This window comes from Sinohyriopsis cumingii, chromosome 19, assembly GCF_028554795.1.
Source record: "Sinohyriopsis cumingii isolate HCF-2022 chromosome 19, ASM2855479v2, whole genome shotgun sequence".
NCBI classification, from domain to species: domain Eukaryota; kingdom Metazoa; phylum Mollusca; class Bivalvia; order Unionida; family Unionidae; genus Sinohyriopsis; species Sinohyriopsis cumingii.
Genome location: NC_142979.1, coordinates 52,489,820 through 52,507,455, shown reverse-complemented (window position 1 = coordinate 52,507,455; position 17,636 = coordinate 52,489,820). Strand labels below are relative to the sequence as shown.

Below are 17,636 nucleotides of genomic sequence, written 5' to 3'. Positions count from 1 at the left end.
TTTCAGTAGATTAACAGATAAGAAAAAATGTCCTCCATTTGAATTACAATTACATGATTATATCAGAATGGCCAAAATACGAGTTCCTCTGTGATGGTGCTGCTCAATGTTTGATCAACATTACAAATGGATCACGATGGTATTTTCATTAAATGACAATCTTCCAGCGACTGTTATTAATAATCTTGCAGATGAAAAATGATTTCTGTTCAGGATAAAGTTTATTGTTGAACATTGGAGCCAAAATAGACAAATATGGATTATCTGGGATACATTTGGCCCTGTCAAAGAATCATGATGACACAACAGCATTGTCACGGTGGAAAAAATTCTAAACCAGGTACAATGACACGTATTGACCAGCCATACTATACGCATGTGTATCCAGTATCTGCTGTTGTTTATGCACTCGACTGTTTAAATGATCCTGATATCAATGCCTTTACCCCAATGAGAAATGATGTGTTAAATTGTGTGGCTTACAGGGTAACAGAACATTTTATGAATAATAAACTAGGAAATAGACTAACAGAATCAGAAATAAAAAATATAACTGAATGGGCCAATAGTGTTATCAATGGTGCTAGCATAAATGACATCCCAGTGTTGGAAAAAACATTGACGTTTCTGATAGTAGTAAAAAAAAAACTAACAATGTTTTCAACAAATATTAACACGAGGCTGTCCAATAATGATAGTGGATCATAATGCTTATGCATGGACTGAAGCAGTAACAACATTTCCACTAGAAAAAACAACTAGATTTTATCACAGTGGTATTTTTAGGAGATTTATAATATTAGTAACAATGACTCTCAATGGTTCTGGCTATTTCACAGTGATGGATTAGCTGATGATGCTGATGGTGAATTATTTGATCAGTTCGTACTACCATTGGGTAAATTTTATTGGAAAGAATCACTCCAACTTGCAATGAAACAAATTGCGGTAAAATATCACAATGATGTACAAACCTAGATGAATTACTCAATAACTGTTTTACAATCACATCTGTTGTTGCATATATAGCACAACAAAAAATGTATGGCGTCCTAATCCAATAGAATTTCTCTATGATATATCACGATTTTATTTTGAGCTTGGACCTGACGGTTTCAGAAACACAAACTATAATCCATCCGACATAATCTCTGTTGATAATGTTACTTTATATCCTGCTAGTTTTCTTGGATATGGCGATTGTAAACAGTATATTTCACGATTTGGTCATCCAACACATGAAATGACCAAAGTAGCAATAAACGGTCTACTGCCTGTCAACTACGATCTGACTCGATTTTCCGAGATTGAATCGTTTGTGTTTTCAACAAATACTCATCTGGTTAAACATGTCTGGTTTGGTGGTCATTTTAATAAACTAGATACCAACATTAATTTCAATGATTGCTGTGGAAAATATCACCGTGGTTAGGCTCCAATAGTGCTATTACGGTATATGCTTGATGCGAAGATTCTCACATAGTTAACTGTAATGTCTGCGATAATATCATATAGGCCAGCAAAGACAGTTTGGCTACCGCGAGATGATAAAGATATGTGCAGAAAAAGTATTGGTAAGTTTACATCTTTTGCATAATCTAATAGTAAATGCCACTGTACAAGATTACATATGGACCCGGCAGAACTAGATTTTGTGATCGCAAATACGTTGTATTGATGTCACAGCCAAGTGCAAATTTGCACGACGGTACAAATATTGGCACATTCGTTAGCTACCATGATGGTGATTCACCGTAGTTTACTCATTTGAGATCTTTGATGCATATTTGTCAATAAACCTGTTATCGATGATTAACAGATTTCCAAAGAACGCTGTTAGAGTAGCCACGAATTCTTTTTGCACAAGTCGATCAAAAATAGATCATGTGAAACCATTTATCGACTGCGATGACATTAAAGATGATAATGTTGGCTTAGTCAACACGTTGGGGTCATTGGAGAATAAAGCGTGAACAAATATGTAATTGAACCCACGCAGAAGAGATGAGATGGCAGTGATCTAGAACTGAAAGCGCTTTAGGTCACTCGGCCACATGGGGCCCCGAGTGCATCAGTGAATGATCCAATCACGAGACATAAAATAGTTTATCTTAATGATCCTGATGGTTCTGATAAAATAGCACATGCAATAAATTTATTAACATGATTGTATTAACGCCAACTCACAGGCTTGCCAGAGAGATGAAAGAATGGGGAGTTAACTCATGCATGTATCATGTGGATATGTGATAAATATCTTCCTAAAATCATAATTTGGAACGAAATATGCATGGTCTCAAAAGACATATTAAAATTAAAATTCTTTCTCAATTGGCTGTCTAAAAAAAACATGGTAGTTATCATTTGCATCGATTTACAGGAAAATCGCCATACACCTGGCTAAAACAACTACATCGACGCTTATGAGGAAATGTTGCATCATCATTGATCCAACAATGAATCATTACGTGAGCTGAACATGTTAATTAGACTTCATCCTGGCAAGATTCAAGGTGAGATATTGCACAGCATAATTCCAGAAACGTTCACGCTGGATTTGTGGAATTTATGACACCCTCAAGATCTGAGTTGTACAGTAAAACCTGTTATGAGAGATCACCCCTTCTGCCAACAAAAAACGGGCTGTCAAGACAGGTGGTCTCTCATAACAGGTTTGTGCACAAAGACCAGTTTTTCAAGGTCCAGTTTCTGAACAATTTAAAGAAATAACCACAATCACTGTACATATATTCTATTCTGTCTTAATAGTTCCTGCTAAAATAGCGTATGCATTCATCTGAAAATATTTATATAGCAATAGAAAATGTAATTCTATCATTAAACATGAAATTACATTTGCATTTGAAGATCACATGTACATGTTATAGCATATGAAATTGTTTCTGATTTACTCCTTTTCCTTTGTAACACCCTAAATTTGGTTTACAATGTTTAAACCACTAGTTTGCGAGTGGTCTACTCTTCTTCACTTCTTTCAGTTACAATAATTATTCTCGACAGCGTTTTAGTTGTCTCGTTTTAGCTGGAAGTTCTTCCATTGTTATCGAGGTACTAGGTGTCAACATTAAGAGTGTTTAGTTGTAATATCGACTGTCAAAACGGTTTTGACTAGGCTTTGGGAAAATATGAAAAATATATGCATGTGCATTTCATATCTAACAATTAATGAAATAAAAAGAAACAGTTATCTCATCCAGAAATTGAATCATTTACTCGGAGAAAAAAGTCAACGGCTTAATTCAAAGAAGACATACAGGGATTAATTCTATAAACAAAGTGTGCAAACCGGCGGTAGCACCAACTTGAATAGATGACAGCTTGGTGTTGGGGATGTAATCACTATAACATCAGGGGTATTAAAAATAACAAATATCACAAGCCTTTAACGTCATCGATAAAATCCCTCCTTGATTGTCACTTGCTAGTTAAATAGACTAAGATCTTATTCACCCATGGGCAATATGGAGTAACTCTAAAGACAATATAAAGGACCACTACCTTAACTTCGGCACTACAGTGGCAAATTTGCAACATGTACATTAGCCTGGTTTACGGACTGTGCCATCTGCCACTATATACAAATCAGTGGGCAGACTCCCTTTTCTTATGCATGTTTTTTTTTATTAGAACAATCTTTACTATTGAAGCGATCGTTGTCACAAATGATTAGACAAAAGTCAGTGGTGTCTGCCTCTGTTCTCATGATACAGATGTTGATAGAGCTGGGTCCTACTCCTACATATCGGCGGTAGCTATGATACCCCCACCCACACACACACAAAATAAGGCTGAGTGCTGGAATAATCTACATATACTTTAGTCTGGTTTACAATAGAAAATATAAAACAATATAAGTATACCCACAAAATTTCAGATACCAGTATCCAGTCTATATTTTTATAGCACATAAAAGTGGCCATTGGATTAAATAAAGGTCGGTGGAGTTGTCCTCGTGTTTGCAATGCGGTTTTTCATAGTGTCAGAATGCATATTTTGCCAAGACATCATGGCCACTGGTCGCATTCAGCAGGTGGTTGCTCACGACAGAGCATTTATATAATAAAATCGATCCGTGCATTACAATTGTGGTCGGAAATGATAGGTGGTCGCTCATAGCAGAGGTCGATGTTAACAGTTTGTAATGTATCATGAAATAACATCCTTGATTCACTTCAGCGTAGACTATTTGAGCTACAACAGGAAAAATTGCTGACACAGCCAGTTCCACTGTGTTATCATCTAGTGGATACAAATAGACAAAATATTACAGTCATGATTCCAGGAATGGATACACAACAAAGGCTCAGTCTTAATGATAGCATTGAAGTTCCCACATAGGTTGTTGAGCAGGCTCTAGCGGCAACAAAGTTGCAGGCATCCTTTTGGACTCTAGGATATGCAATAACATTTCATTCGTCGCAGGGGCTAGCAATTTCAGATATCATTATCTGGCTTGTTAGTGATCAGATCGAATGGTCAAATTTAGTATATTTGGCAGTATCAAGAGTTATAAAAATATTTCACCGGCGCAGAATTGTCATTGACAATTCTAAGATTGTCTGTGACACTCCATCAACTGGATCACCCACCACTGGCATGCCAAGAAATGGCACCATAAAGAAAAAATTAACAGGTTATGCACGAGAAGAAAAAAAAAAACAACCACTGCCAGTTTGATCATGATGTTGAATTTATCATGACGCTGAAGCAGAAACAAAATAATTACCGCGCCTGCTGAAACACAATACCGTTGTGCAGAATTTCCTAATGTCGTATGACGATTTACCGTTAACATGATCAATAGTGCTCATGACCACACACTCGAAAATGTCACACTGACATGTCTTGAATGTAACAGCTGTAGGAGTGCTAGCTTCTTTTTCTGGCACGAATCCAACCTGTGGTAATAGTGTATTTTCAGGAATTACTTGTAATTGTTGATGGACAAATCCATATTGAGGAGCTATTTAATCTAGTCTGTAGATTGCATTCCTTCTAGTAGATCTTACCACTTGCGAATTTTATGTGTGGTTACTCTCCAGACGACATCGGTTGCTCGTGCTTTACCACCCTCAAGTTCACCAGGTTCATTTAAATACCTGACTGTCACGTTGCTGCCCAGCACTGCATGCTGTGAGTGGCTCATGGCTGAGTCGCACCAGCGCGGGATGTGTTTCTCCACGATTGCATAGATTGGCTTCATAACAATTTCACGTGTGACTTCATTGTTTAATGCAGTTATCACATGAGATAGTTTCGCAACCCATTCACAAGATCTGCCCTTGGTCAGTAATTCTTGGGCTTACTGATATCCAAACAATCTCTCAGCAAGTTTTTGATTAAATCATTCCATGATTGCCTGATCACAATGTGATGCGGTGTGTCCACAACTGATTTTAATGTTATGTTGTTACATCAGCGATGTTACTACACTGAGAAATTGTTTGCAAGGATCAACCTGTAGCAACTGTGGCCATTGCAGGCCAACACAGGAATAAATTCGTTCAAGCAAGGCTGCTAGTTCAGTTGCTGTTTTAGTTGATAGCGGTTCCGCTTCTTTGTATCTACTTGCAACGTCTACGACCGTCAACACGTATTTGTATGTGCGCCGTTTACATGATGTGCCAATGTCATCTATTGTAAAAACAGTATATCTGCCTGATGAACTTCATTGGGTGTGCTGACATCAGTCCGTCCATGCTGAATCGTTTTGGGACATCACATATAAATTTGCCATATTGCCCTGTCATGACAACCAATCTTCGACAACAGCATATGTGACAGCTGCTGAATCCGTGAGTTTACTAATCGCTGCTGTACCCTTTAAATATCCTGGTGGACTATAATAAATTGACTCCATTATTATGATTATCTGGAAATTAATTGCCAGTGTGACGGCTAACTTACCACTCTTGGACGATCTTATCAACCAGTTCGTGAGTGATTCTCTTATATTTTTAGTTTTTATCAACCTTAACATGTGAATCAACCCAACTGACGTCTTCGATATGTCGTTGTTGCATAGCCCTGCTTTTATACATGATGTCATGAGTATGGCATGCTTGGTCAATCGCATTTACTGGAAATTCACCTGGGTTAGGTTGATTTTGTTTGTCAAGTCTTATATCAAATCGGGTTCCAGGACCATAATAATTATATCCAGGAAGATGTTTTTTCCCTGGGTATTTAGCCCATTGCTTTCCTGGTAATTTCCTGAGTATCGCAGCAATATCACTGCCAGTCACCATGTCACCCAGTACAAACTTATATTTGGCATGCTTCATTTTATACACTAAACTGTAAGTGCTCGCCTGAAATTTTTTGTAGTTGCATTTTACCCAGTTGTATCCATGACTGTCTTGCATTGAGCACAATATAAATTCATGATCATAAATAATACTGTATTTGTACAATATGAGCATGATTGACTTTTCAGCGACATGCAAGTAAGTACCAGTCAAGCATCATCCAGTGTTACCAAATTATATTTGAGTCATTATAATTGGTCCATTTGGGTCTGTAAAGCTAAGTTGTTACTCAACCTGTTACTGAGGCGGCTCAAATGGAATAAACTTTATTCAGTGGCACAATGCGTAGATGGCCAACGATGCAATTAATGTTCTTAAGGAATTTAATGAAAGTGTAAAGGATGACTATGATGATAATAATGTTTTTGAATTGATCAATGACATCATTGATGCACCGTCCATCGAAGATCGTAAGGGAGTGGGGGATAATCTTATGGTTTACGATGATGTCATGCTTGACAAATAAACAAATCCAGCCAGAATATTTTCACAAGGCAGACATAAAAACATGTTATTTACATTACACAGCAGTACACTCAAATCCCCAAAGTGATCAGAGATAACTGTATTATTTGTTTGTGCTTATTTCTAATGGTGTTGACACACATACATTGCAATATTCATCCGACTTAGTGCCCCTGCGACATGGACGTAAATAAGTTTAGGAACTCTCTTCACCATGTTTGAAAAAAAACCTGCATGGATTCATCACAATAAGTTTACATGATCCAGCAACACGTTATCGAATTGTTCTCGATAAAATCTTTTAATAAAGAAATACATTTACTGTAAAATGAACCAAGAAAATATTAACACCATTATTTCTTTGATTGAAAAATTACAACAAGATGGTTGAGCAGTTCAAATTGATGTTGAAAAAAATCGACAATGATTTTGATATGATACAGCAGAGACAGGAAGAGGGTAGATATACACCAGCGGAAGAATATTGTGATATCAAATTACTCCAGGAAGAGATTTAGTTGTCCTTGGCGGGTTTAGTCAACGAAGAACGCGATATAGCTAAATGTGTTCCACTGGCAAGTGCCATTGAGAAGAGTAAGTGCACGTGTGAGACAGCTAAAATCCTTGTGTTGTAATCTACTAAGAATTCCAAGGTGGAATATAAATGTCACCAGTATCCACACACACAAAAAAAATGTTATGTTATTTTTTTCTGCGGAGTGCACTATTTTTTTCGGGGGGGTGGGGTGGTGGTTTATGGTGGGTTGTCATGATCTTTCACACATATACAAACTAACAATTAATTCTTACCACACATGTCCAATACATTACCATCCTGGTCAGTTAGACGAAAACGTATTTGTGACAATGACGGATTATGACATGGTAAATAAACAGGATTAACAGGCACTGACACAGTCAAATAGCCCGGTGGGATCTCCAGAGAAAAGCTGTAAAGAACATATGCCTGCTAGTCCTGCCCCATCTGTATTCCAGATGCAGTATAACTACCATCAACTGCGTCATATACGAAATTTACAGAAATCATCAACGTGATATTAACTATACCCGGCGTTACATGACGACTACCACCTGTTGGATCGTTATGCCAGATAATATCTGGAGGGCCTCTTATTTTGCCCCATGCAGCAGAGATTTTTGGAAAAATATTCATCAGTTATACCATTGAGATACTGCCGCATTTTATTGATGTTCAAAACAGGAAGTTGGTCATCGTGATCTTAATAAGTAAAAAGAAATGTTTTTTGAATGCTACATCATCTATTCTAAACCTCGCTCCATGGCAAATTACTGATCCTATCAGAGGTTTTTATCAACATCGGACCTCGCCTGTCACAATGAATTTTTGTATAAGATCGTCATATGGATATTCAGGTATATATTTCTCAAAAAGCCTTCTCAGATCTATATGTGTATTTTTTTATCCTTCGCTATTTCTGCGATAATTATTCTATCAGAAACACACTGTTCAGACACTGACCGTAATGTATATTCTCTTGATCTTTTTTCTTTACGATGGCTGGGTAAGCAATGGACCCAACTTGGCTCTCTCCATATCAGGTGTGCTCTGTACCAAAGATATCTTATGAATTCTTGTTTGTTTGATAGTTTTCAAATTTACCCTGAACTTCAGTTAATGCCTCGGCTGGCATGAAATACCTGGATGTATCTTGAACTTGTAGTTCGATTTGTCCACGTTGGTTCGGTTTTAATGCTTCATAAGAATAATATTGATAATCATGCACTGACTCGTCCTTGAGTACTGGTGTGACCATGTCAAATGCGGGCTCAGATACATGTTTGAACAGTTTTTATTGTATTCGCTGTTGTCTAAAATGATGTTTTAATGCCGATCAGTAAGTGGTTGATTAGCGACGACATACCTGACCACTACCCACATTTAGGTTTGCGGCTATATTTGTTCTATATCGGTGACGGCTTGTTTTGACGGTGTGCCAGCTATTTCTGTCAGTCATTAATTTGCAGCTTTATTTATTATTTTACTGATATTTTCTGGCATCACATAGGTGCTGGGCAGTTTTACTGGCTGTGGTTTTCTTTGTACTTTTCGTGCGAGTCTGAATTTGACCGCTGAAAATACTTACCGGCGACATCACCAACAGTGCCAATACCCGTATCATGAACAACTTCAATGTCTTTCATTTCTAATTGTTTTTTTAATCAGAATAGCTTTTTGGGCTATCCTTCTGAACAAACATTCAATATCATCACTGAATCCATCTCCATAGATTGCTTTATAAACCGGTAATCATGAATTTATCACCCTGACATTTTCAGGACCATGCTGGGCATTGTGTATAATCATGTTATTTTGTTATCACCAATCTAATTGATCAACCACTGAAATAATCATCGGTAATTTCATAGATTAGTGCCCAACCAATGCTGCTATCCATGATATCACCACTAATTAAATGGTGACAAATAGCAACTGCCTCATTGATGATTTAATGGGAATTATTACTGGCTCATCTTCCACCAGTCAGAATCTATCAACATCAGTGATGACATTATTGGGACAAAGTTTATCATAAATCATGAGGGAGGTTTCTTTTTTACGATATCATTGTGTTTGCACATCGTGAGTGGCAAAGCCACTTCCAGTTGTTTCTTCAGATGATCCATCTTGCGGATCTGGTTGTGGTTCAGGAGAGTGCAATCAGAGGTGCTTTCTATGCAGCTTTTCCTGTTCCTTTCTTAATTCAGATCTAGTTTTTACACCTGATTTTCTGCTTTCTTCTATTTTTTCAAGTTGACAATCCATTTCTTCAGTTTTTTGTTCTTCTTTTGCACTAAGTTCATCTACCGCTCGGTTAAAGATTTAAGTTTTCTTTTTTTCTTCCTTTGATCTGATTAGAGTGACAACATATTCAGGTTTTACATAATTTTATTTTATTGTTGTATTCAGTCCCAGCATATAAAATATTTGGTCTTTTTCGCTAATAGCAGCAATACCCTCCTCAGTAAATTTATTGTGTTGGTTTTACCTCGTGATGGTGGTTGTACTTCATGTGGTGGTTGAAGAAGGCCAGCAATATCATCAAGTAATGTCTCAAGAGTATTTTGTGTTGCCTCAGTTGCTGTGACAATTTTTTTGGGTTGGTTCGACATTTGGTTAAAATAACTGCTCTGTACCTTCTGTAAATTCCACGTGAGCTTCCTGACATCATTATAGCTGCTGTTTGACACAATCACATGATGAAAATATTTCTTAATTGCCTGTAGTGGTTCTCAAGTGACTGATGTTGTTGTTGTGGGGTTTAACGCCATTTTTTAGCATACAATGGCAGCCAGTATTAATGGTGAAGTAAAATCCAGGAAAACCCCAGGAAGAACCACTGACCCACAAGAAGCTACAGGTAAGCTTTCTCACATACCCACATTAGCGGAATCCTACACTCAAACCCACACAGACAGAGGTGAGATGGCAGTGATCCATAACGGAGAGTGCTTAGACCTCTCGGCCACTTGGGGCCCCCTCGAGTGACTGAAAAGGTGTTAAATGGGTGCACTTGCCTGGGCCCCCCCTCGTACCCATTAAGGGTGTTTGTTTTAGCACCCAGAATTGACTTGTTGGGGCAGTGCTTGATTACAAATTAAAATTCAGATTGAACAGCTTCTGAATCTCGAAAAGTTTTTTTCACACTGATTCGCCAGTGGGTATGTTCATGCACATGAAAAAGTTCAACTTGCAAACTTAATAATTACCAGTGAAATAGCATATAAAACATCACTGACTTGGGTGTAGTCATGATCCCATTCAAGAGGGCTCTCAAAACTCACTTATTTCGACTGCAAGAACAAACTTAAAGACCTAATAATGTTTCCTACCTTAAATATTCTCAGCATGTTTTGTTAATGTTTTCTAATTTCATGGTGTTTGTTTTTGTAATCATATCATTATATGTTTTTTATCATACAGGTGTTGTCTATACAAAGTCCTCATTATTATTATCATTATTATTATTATTATTATTATTATCATTATTATTATCATTATTATTATTATTATTATTATTATTATTATTATTATCATTATTATTATCATTATTATTATTATTATTATTATTATCATTATTATTATCATTATTATTATTATTATTATTATTATTATCCTTTTGCTTTTTTGTGTGCTCCAACCAGGCTTATATACAAGCCTCTAAATGGCCTTTGGTAAGAAAAAATTCCACATCTTTTTAAGCCCCAACTACAAAATGTATCCTTTTTGGCTGATGGTAATTCATCTCATTTTTGTCCTTGACTGTCTTACATTTTTGTTAGGACAGGATTGCAAAAACGGCACTTCGTGATGGGGGTATCCCTCCCCTAATATCGATACCACATTTTGGGGGGTGTTTGCCCATCTCTTGCTGCTGGTTTCCACTGCATATCTTTATCCACGTTTGTTAAATATTAACTGAATTAAGATTGTTTTTTTTTATTTATTGAGACCTTGAGTTTGATTTCCAATGTTCCAAGACATATCTACAGGATTACCCATACTTCTTTTCTGCAGCATAATTTTAGCAAGATTGTGGATTTCAATGAAATTCTGTATGCAGTTTTATATTGATGAGACCTCTAAATGGTTTCATTTACATCTGTGTTGTCAAGTTCAAGAGTTATACTCCCAGATTGCCTGTGCACTTGACTTGGGTTTTTTCAACAAAACTTTACTAAGGTTTGTTTGATTTCAACTATGTTTGGTACCTGGCTTTATATTCATCAGATGTTGAATGAGTTCATTTTCAAGGATTTACAGTGTTATGTTGCCTGATATATATGTCCTTCTTACATTGCTTTATGCAGCAAAACGTCACAAAGGTTTGTTGGATTTTCAGCAATCCACAATATCATTTACAAGGGTTATGCCCCCTGATTGCCTGCCCTGTTGATTTTAGTTTCTGCAGTTTTACTTTGGGGGTGCTCACCAATTAATATGTACTTTAGAGAGAGTGACGTATGTAAGGTGAAGTAGTTTGCATTTAAAACATGCACAGTGGAGAGAATGTTGGCATACCTATATGCTACAGTAATGTAATGTAGATGATATTTCTTTGGATATTGTACTTTTGGAAATTTTACATGATTTAAGCACATTGCTAATTAAAATAACTGCTCCCTTGTGTTAAAAAATCAGTCTGAATTAGTCTAAAGTACACTATACATAGCAGCTATTAAAATAGGGAAAATGAATTTTGCCAGATTAGACAATACCAGCTTCTGAAAGTGCAATGAATGAATTACCAAATATATAAAATGTAAAAAAAAGTTATCAGCTCTTTTTATACAATTTACCTCTTAAGTTCAGGAAGTGAAAATGACCAAGTAGAGCTTGCACTTTTTTGAAAGGAGCACATTTGAAGTAAGGCCAAGCTGTATACTCTATAACCCATATTACACCCGTCCATCATACACCAAAATAAAGTGAATTAAAGGTTCTTTTAATTATGCCTAAGATATAAAAGGTCTTTTTTAAATAGCCAGTATAACCAGTAAGGAAAGCTGGGGAAATTCTTTTTCTTTAAAATCCTAACCCTACGGAAAATATGAAACTTTAGAGCGCCATCTTTACTATGGATTTGTTGGATCTCAGTTGAATTTTGCATGCATTTGCTGATGACACCTTAAATGAATTTTATTTCCCGTGTTAGAAGAGTTATGGCCCCTGATTGCCTGTCTCTCTTAACTTTGGTTTCTGCAGCATAACTTTTAATTAGAGATTTCAACCAGATTTATTATGCATCACAATATTTGTTGAATGAGTTGATTTTCCAGCTTTGCAGATCATCTTTCAGAGGATTAATATCCCCTGATTATCCATTCTCTATTTGTGGTATCTCAGTATGTCCAAGTCCCTCTATTACAGATCATGACAAGCAAATTGCAGTGAGCAGGCCCTTCGCAATGTACCTGTCACTAGTAGCTCAAGTTTTCATACCTCTGCTGCAGATGCGGGAGGTTGCAGGTTCAAACCCCGGCCAAGTCATACCAAAGACTTAAAAAAATGGTACTTAAGCTGCCTCACTTGGCGCTCAGCATTAAGAGCTAGACATCACTATAAACTGTCACACTGGAAACATTGTAGCGATATGACTGAATTTTTTTATAAAAAAAACATTCCAACACTCATACTCATACCTTAGTTCCAGGATATAATTATTAAACCTGTTAGGTGAAGCATAGTGTGCCAAGTTCAAATGTTTGCCAGAACATGAAGGAAATAAAATCCCAGTATCCAGATCATTATGGATTTATCAAGCATTTGAACTTGGCACACTATGATATATGAATGTTATTCTTACTCGTTGAATTACAAAATAAATATATAATTTGCAAACCAAAAATTGTTTTGTAAAAGAAAAAAAGAAAGAAAACCTGTACTGAAGCAGTCTGTGAATTCTAATGTTTGAGTACAGCAAAGATCACAAAAAAAAGATGCTTCAAATCAGCTGCAAATGACCATGTGTAAGACTTTTCTGCCTCGAATAGGGAACTGTGGTAGTTCAGTTGTATGAGCATCCGACTCATCCACATGTTGTGGGTTCAGAGCCCTTGCAGGCCAGCCAGGGTTTGCTGCCTGCGTCTTTGGGAAAGATACTTTGGCATGAAATAGCCAATAATGTGTTGAAAGTGCCATTAACCCCCCACACACCCACACACACACCCAATGTTTTCACATCCTTCCTCTATCAAAGTCATGTCTCGTTCAGGATATCTTACTCTTTTCTCACTACCAAGCATAAGGAACATATCATTGTTACACGAGATATAAATGCAGTATATAAAAGGTGGGTTAACATCAAGGATACAATATCAGTATCTGTTGATTTTACGTGCTTTTATGTTATAATAATAGAAATCAGCAATTTTCTAATTCGATATCTTTTTTTTTTCCAGTCAGAAAAGTCGTTAGAAGAAGAAGATGCAGCCCCTATAGTGTTACCATGGCGATCTCCACTGATTGTAAAATTTGCTATCATATTCATGGTAACACAATCGACAATACGTTTGTTTAACCAATGTAGCAGTCTGGCTGCGGAACCATCATGGTGGAGTGCTGCATTGGATCAAATCTGGCCACAAGATATTGTTCTTGGACGAATTTTGCAAATAATTATGGTGAATTGTTTCTATATTTGGAGAGTATATCGATCTGAAGATTGGGAATGGAGTGACTGGTTCTCAGATTGAAAGACAATTATACCAGTCTGAACATGTTCATTGCAAGAAAAAAGTCTTCCATCTAAATATTAAATTTTTTTTATTTTTGTAACTGAAAAATACAGTGTCACCGGATACATGGCAAAATTATGCACAATCCCATGATGTAATTATCTTCTGTAGGGGAGATCTTAAAGGAACAAAGGTATTGATATAAAAATGAATGACATTAAGTAGAGTTGCTTTAACCCAAAACAGATTATTCCATTTTTATCAAGAAGTAAAAGTTTATATCAGAATCAAAACATAAATATGAATTTCTTTTGTCTGTATTGAATCTTTGTTGGGAATGACTCTTTTTTTAATACTTAAACAAATATTTTGTTTAATCATTGTTTTGCATACTGCCTTTTAATGGTATTTAAACATTGTTGATTCAGATAACAAAAGGTTTGTGGACCATTTGGGATAACTGTTGTCGTGTACTTATTCCAGGAATCACTTAAGCAGTTGATTGTCCAATAGATAAATACCAGTATTATTCTTTCTCAGATTTCACTAAACATCTAAAAATTAATTAAATTGATTTTTTTGAATTTGTTAAAATGTTCTTGCTGTGCCTGTCTTATTGCAATCAAGAATTTCCACACAAAAAAGTTTGAAAACCTGTACATTAAGTCCTTTGATCAATATTTTTTGTTTGTTTCTGGGAAAGTGTTTAATTTATCCATAGGGATATCCCACAAATTGATGAATTTTAACCTCTTCCCATCAGCATAAATGAGCACACTTTCAAACAGCTAACAAGTTTTAGCTTTTGTTTTTATCTATACTTGTTGACACAGATAGTACATATACTCAGTTTAAGGAGAAATTTCAGGAATGTTTCTTAAATAAGACTACCCATGATTCACAAATGTCCTTAACAGGAGTACTCACCTAGTCTCGATCTTTTATATATAAAAATGAACAAAGTAATTTGTGTATGAAAAATTGGAAAATTGCAATTTATTTAGTTGATGAATGTAGTTAAATATTGAGTGAAATTATGTAACAGTATAACAATCATTGTGGAATTACTTGAATATGAGACCTGGTCTTGTGATTAGAAAACTTGGAACCTGAGTCTGAGATTGGGTGTCTAATATCAGCCAGTTTTAAACTAGCTTACCAAAGTAACATCCTTTGTGATTGATGATTCAGACAAATTGTCAAACCTAAGTCATGGGTTTTATGATCTCCAGGCCTGATCTTGAAAATTGCTTTTATTTGCATCCAACTACAGTCTGCAGTTGTATCGTGTTTAGACATACTGGCTCATCTTTTTAATCAGCATATAAGTTTGAACAGAAAGGAAACACCATGATCAACGAACACAATATGTAAGTGTAGATCTGGGTGTGCATTTTTTTATTCCACTCTTGTTTTATTAAACTTTTTATCCAGTTCACTATAAATTTGCAATATTTTATATTCCCAAACTTCCCTTTTTTTCCTTTACTGCTTCTGTCCCTTGGGTTAGACACAAAATAGGGATATGGAATTAGGAGACAATTTTAGGTTATTATTTTTTTCCAGTATTAAATTTTTAACCCCTCACTGAGTTACTTGATAGCTGAATAATACACTTCTCTTTCTTGCTAACCTGCTGTTGCCCCAGGGTTATGTCCCTGGGTAGTGCCATAGTGATCAGGAAGAAGTTCACCACCATCTACCATATCCAGCCTTTTGTTAGTAGATTGCATTTCAGGCAAGAAAGAATCCAAGGGATTTGAAGCTCAGAGGTCAAAGGTCATAGGGACTAATGCAGGGAAACTATTTCAACACAGTAACTTGACTTGTACATCAGATACCTAGACCAGAATGTGTTAATTGCTTGCATTTAAGATAAGAAAGATCTATGACCACTCTTTGTGGATGTCCTGCATTTGAGACAAAGAGGAGCCTATCACTTTTGGGTCAATAGGTCAAAGGTAAATGTTACTGAGACTGAAACAAGAAAAAGTATTCTGCAAAAATGACTAATATAAATAATGTGGTATAATGTAATACAGATAAAATATGAACTGTTATTCTCGTGGAGGATAACCATAGATATTGACGACTCAAATAGAATTAGGTGCTGAATACATTCCAAACACAAGGTTCAGTACCCATCACGAAGATTCTCCCCAGTCGACTTTCTGAGACTTCCTCTCATCCAGATTTTCTGTTGCTCCTGCACTCTGTGATTGGCCTGGAGCTCGTACAGTCATTTTCCTGGGACCAGGATTTCACAAGACAGCAGAAGGTTAGGTCAGTTACCCTTCTCTGCTCGGGCTGCTGGTTTCTGCCTCTAGTTATTGAGTTCATTATCCCACTTGTCTCATTAAGCAGCAGACAACCCACCCACCCCTTGGACTCTAGTCGATCCTAAGTGGGGATATTGGATGGGACTGGGTTCACCTACCACAAGGTTGATACAGATCCTTGAAAATATTGAAAGTGTTTGAATTTTACTATGGCAGTGTCAAGGCTTGAAAATGCCTGAAAATGAAAATTTTGTTCAATCAAAAGTACTTGATAGTACTTAAACTTTAATAGCAGAAGTTCAGTCTCATAACGGTAATAAAAAGAAGAAAAATGGCAGTCCATTTAAGTGCCGCTGGTAGATATTACAAGTCACTATATAATGTATAGCACATGAGCTAAATATAGATCCACAATGAGGTCATGACCTGATTATCATGTTACATCATATACCATCATGTTTTAATTTGAATTTGCAAAGAGACATTTATTAAATATTTATGTATGTTTTCCATTCATATATTTGAGTACTGAAATAAAATTCAACAAACAATTTCTTCAAATACTATTTTTTTTAAAAATGTTTATTGTAACATATCTTTCAATCAAAGGATGTCACGAGACTAACTAAAAATGTGCACAAAGTATTGTCAACACCATTTGATTCACTTGAGACGATTGCCAATCCAATTAGCTTTCAGAATTCCAAGATAGAGTTTGACATGAGCAGTAGAGCATTACAAATCTTGGTTGATGAAAGATGAAAATTATTCACATGAAATGTATAGTACATGTTCCAAGAAGTTGGTTGACTTGTCAGCAGTGGGTGGGGCAGCTTTAATCAGCAATGCTAAAGGTGCTTGTATGCTCTCAGAAGTTTTACGGTTTTATATAGAGAAAATGGCAGCAAAATGTATAGGGTCTGATAAGAAATTAACATGGGAAGGCCACTAAGGGGTCAGTGGAAAATTACTATAAGTGACATTACAGTATTGGATACTGGGGAAAAATGGGAACAGGGTTACAAGTGGCTGACCTCAATTGGATCAGAACTTAGTAACAGTGTTCAAGTTGATCTCAAAATGTGTTACTCTAGGTAGGTATGGAAAAGGTTATGTGGAATAGATTTATAGGGACCAAAGGGTTTATAGGTACAAACAAAGCATAGACACACATGCGAACAAATACTTACACAAAATAAAGACAATTTTGGTGGGCAATGAGTATATCGATTTGAGGCATAGGAGGGGCCCTGAAAAGAGCCATTGGTTTCTTCTATTTCGTCCACTTCTTCCACCATCTCCTCAGTTTGTCTAGTACTGTTCCTTTCTTTTTCTCTTCTTTATG

The 17,636-nt window shown here is 36.2% G+C and overlaps 1 protein-coding gene across 3 annotated transcripts in view; it reads left to right on the top strand.

The window, feature by feature from the left end:
- The window catches only part of LOC149775705 (uncharacterized), a 222,168-nt gene extending 205,322 nt beyond the window's left edge, over window positions 1–16,846 (top strand). For all 3 annotated transcript variants that reach the window (XM_089943708.1, XM_089943709.1, XM_089943710.1), the window contains exon 8: window positions 13,737–16,846. In XM_089943708.1, the coding sequence (XP_089799834.1) occupies window positions 13,737–14,030 (294 nt within the window). In that variant the 3' untranslated portion in view covers window positions 14,031–16,846. The remainder of the gene's footprint in view (window positions 1–13,736) is intronic.
- The last annotated feature ends 790 nt before the right edge of the window (window positions 16,847–17,636 follow it).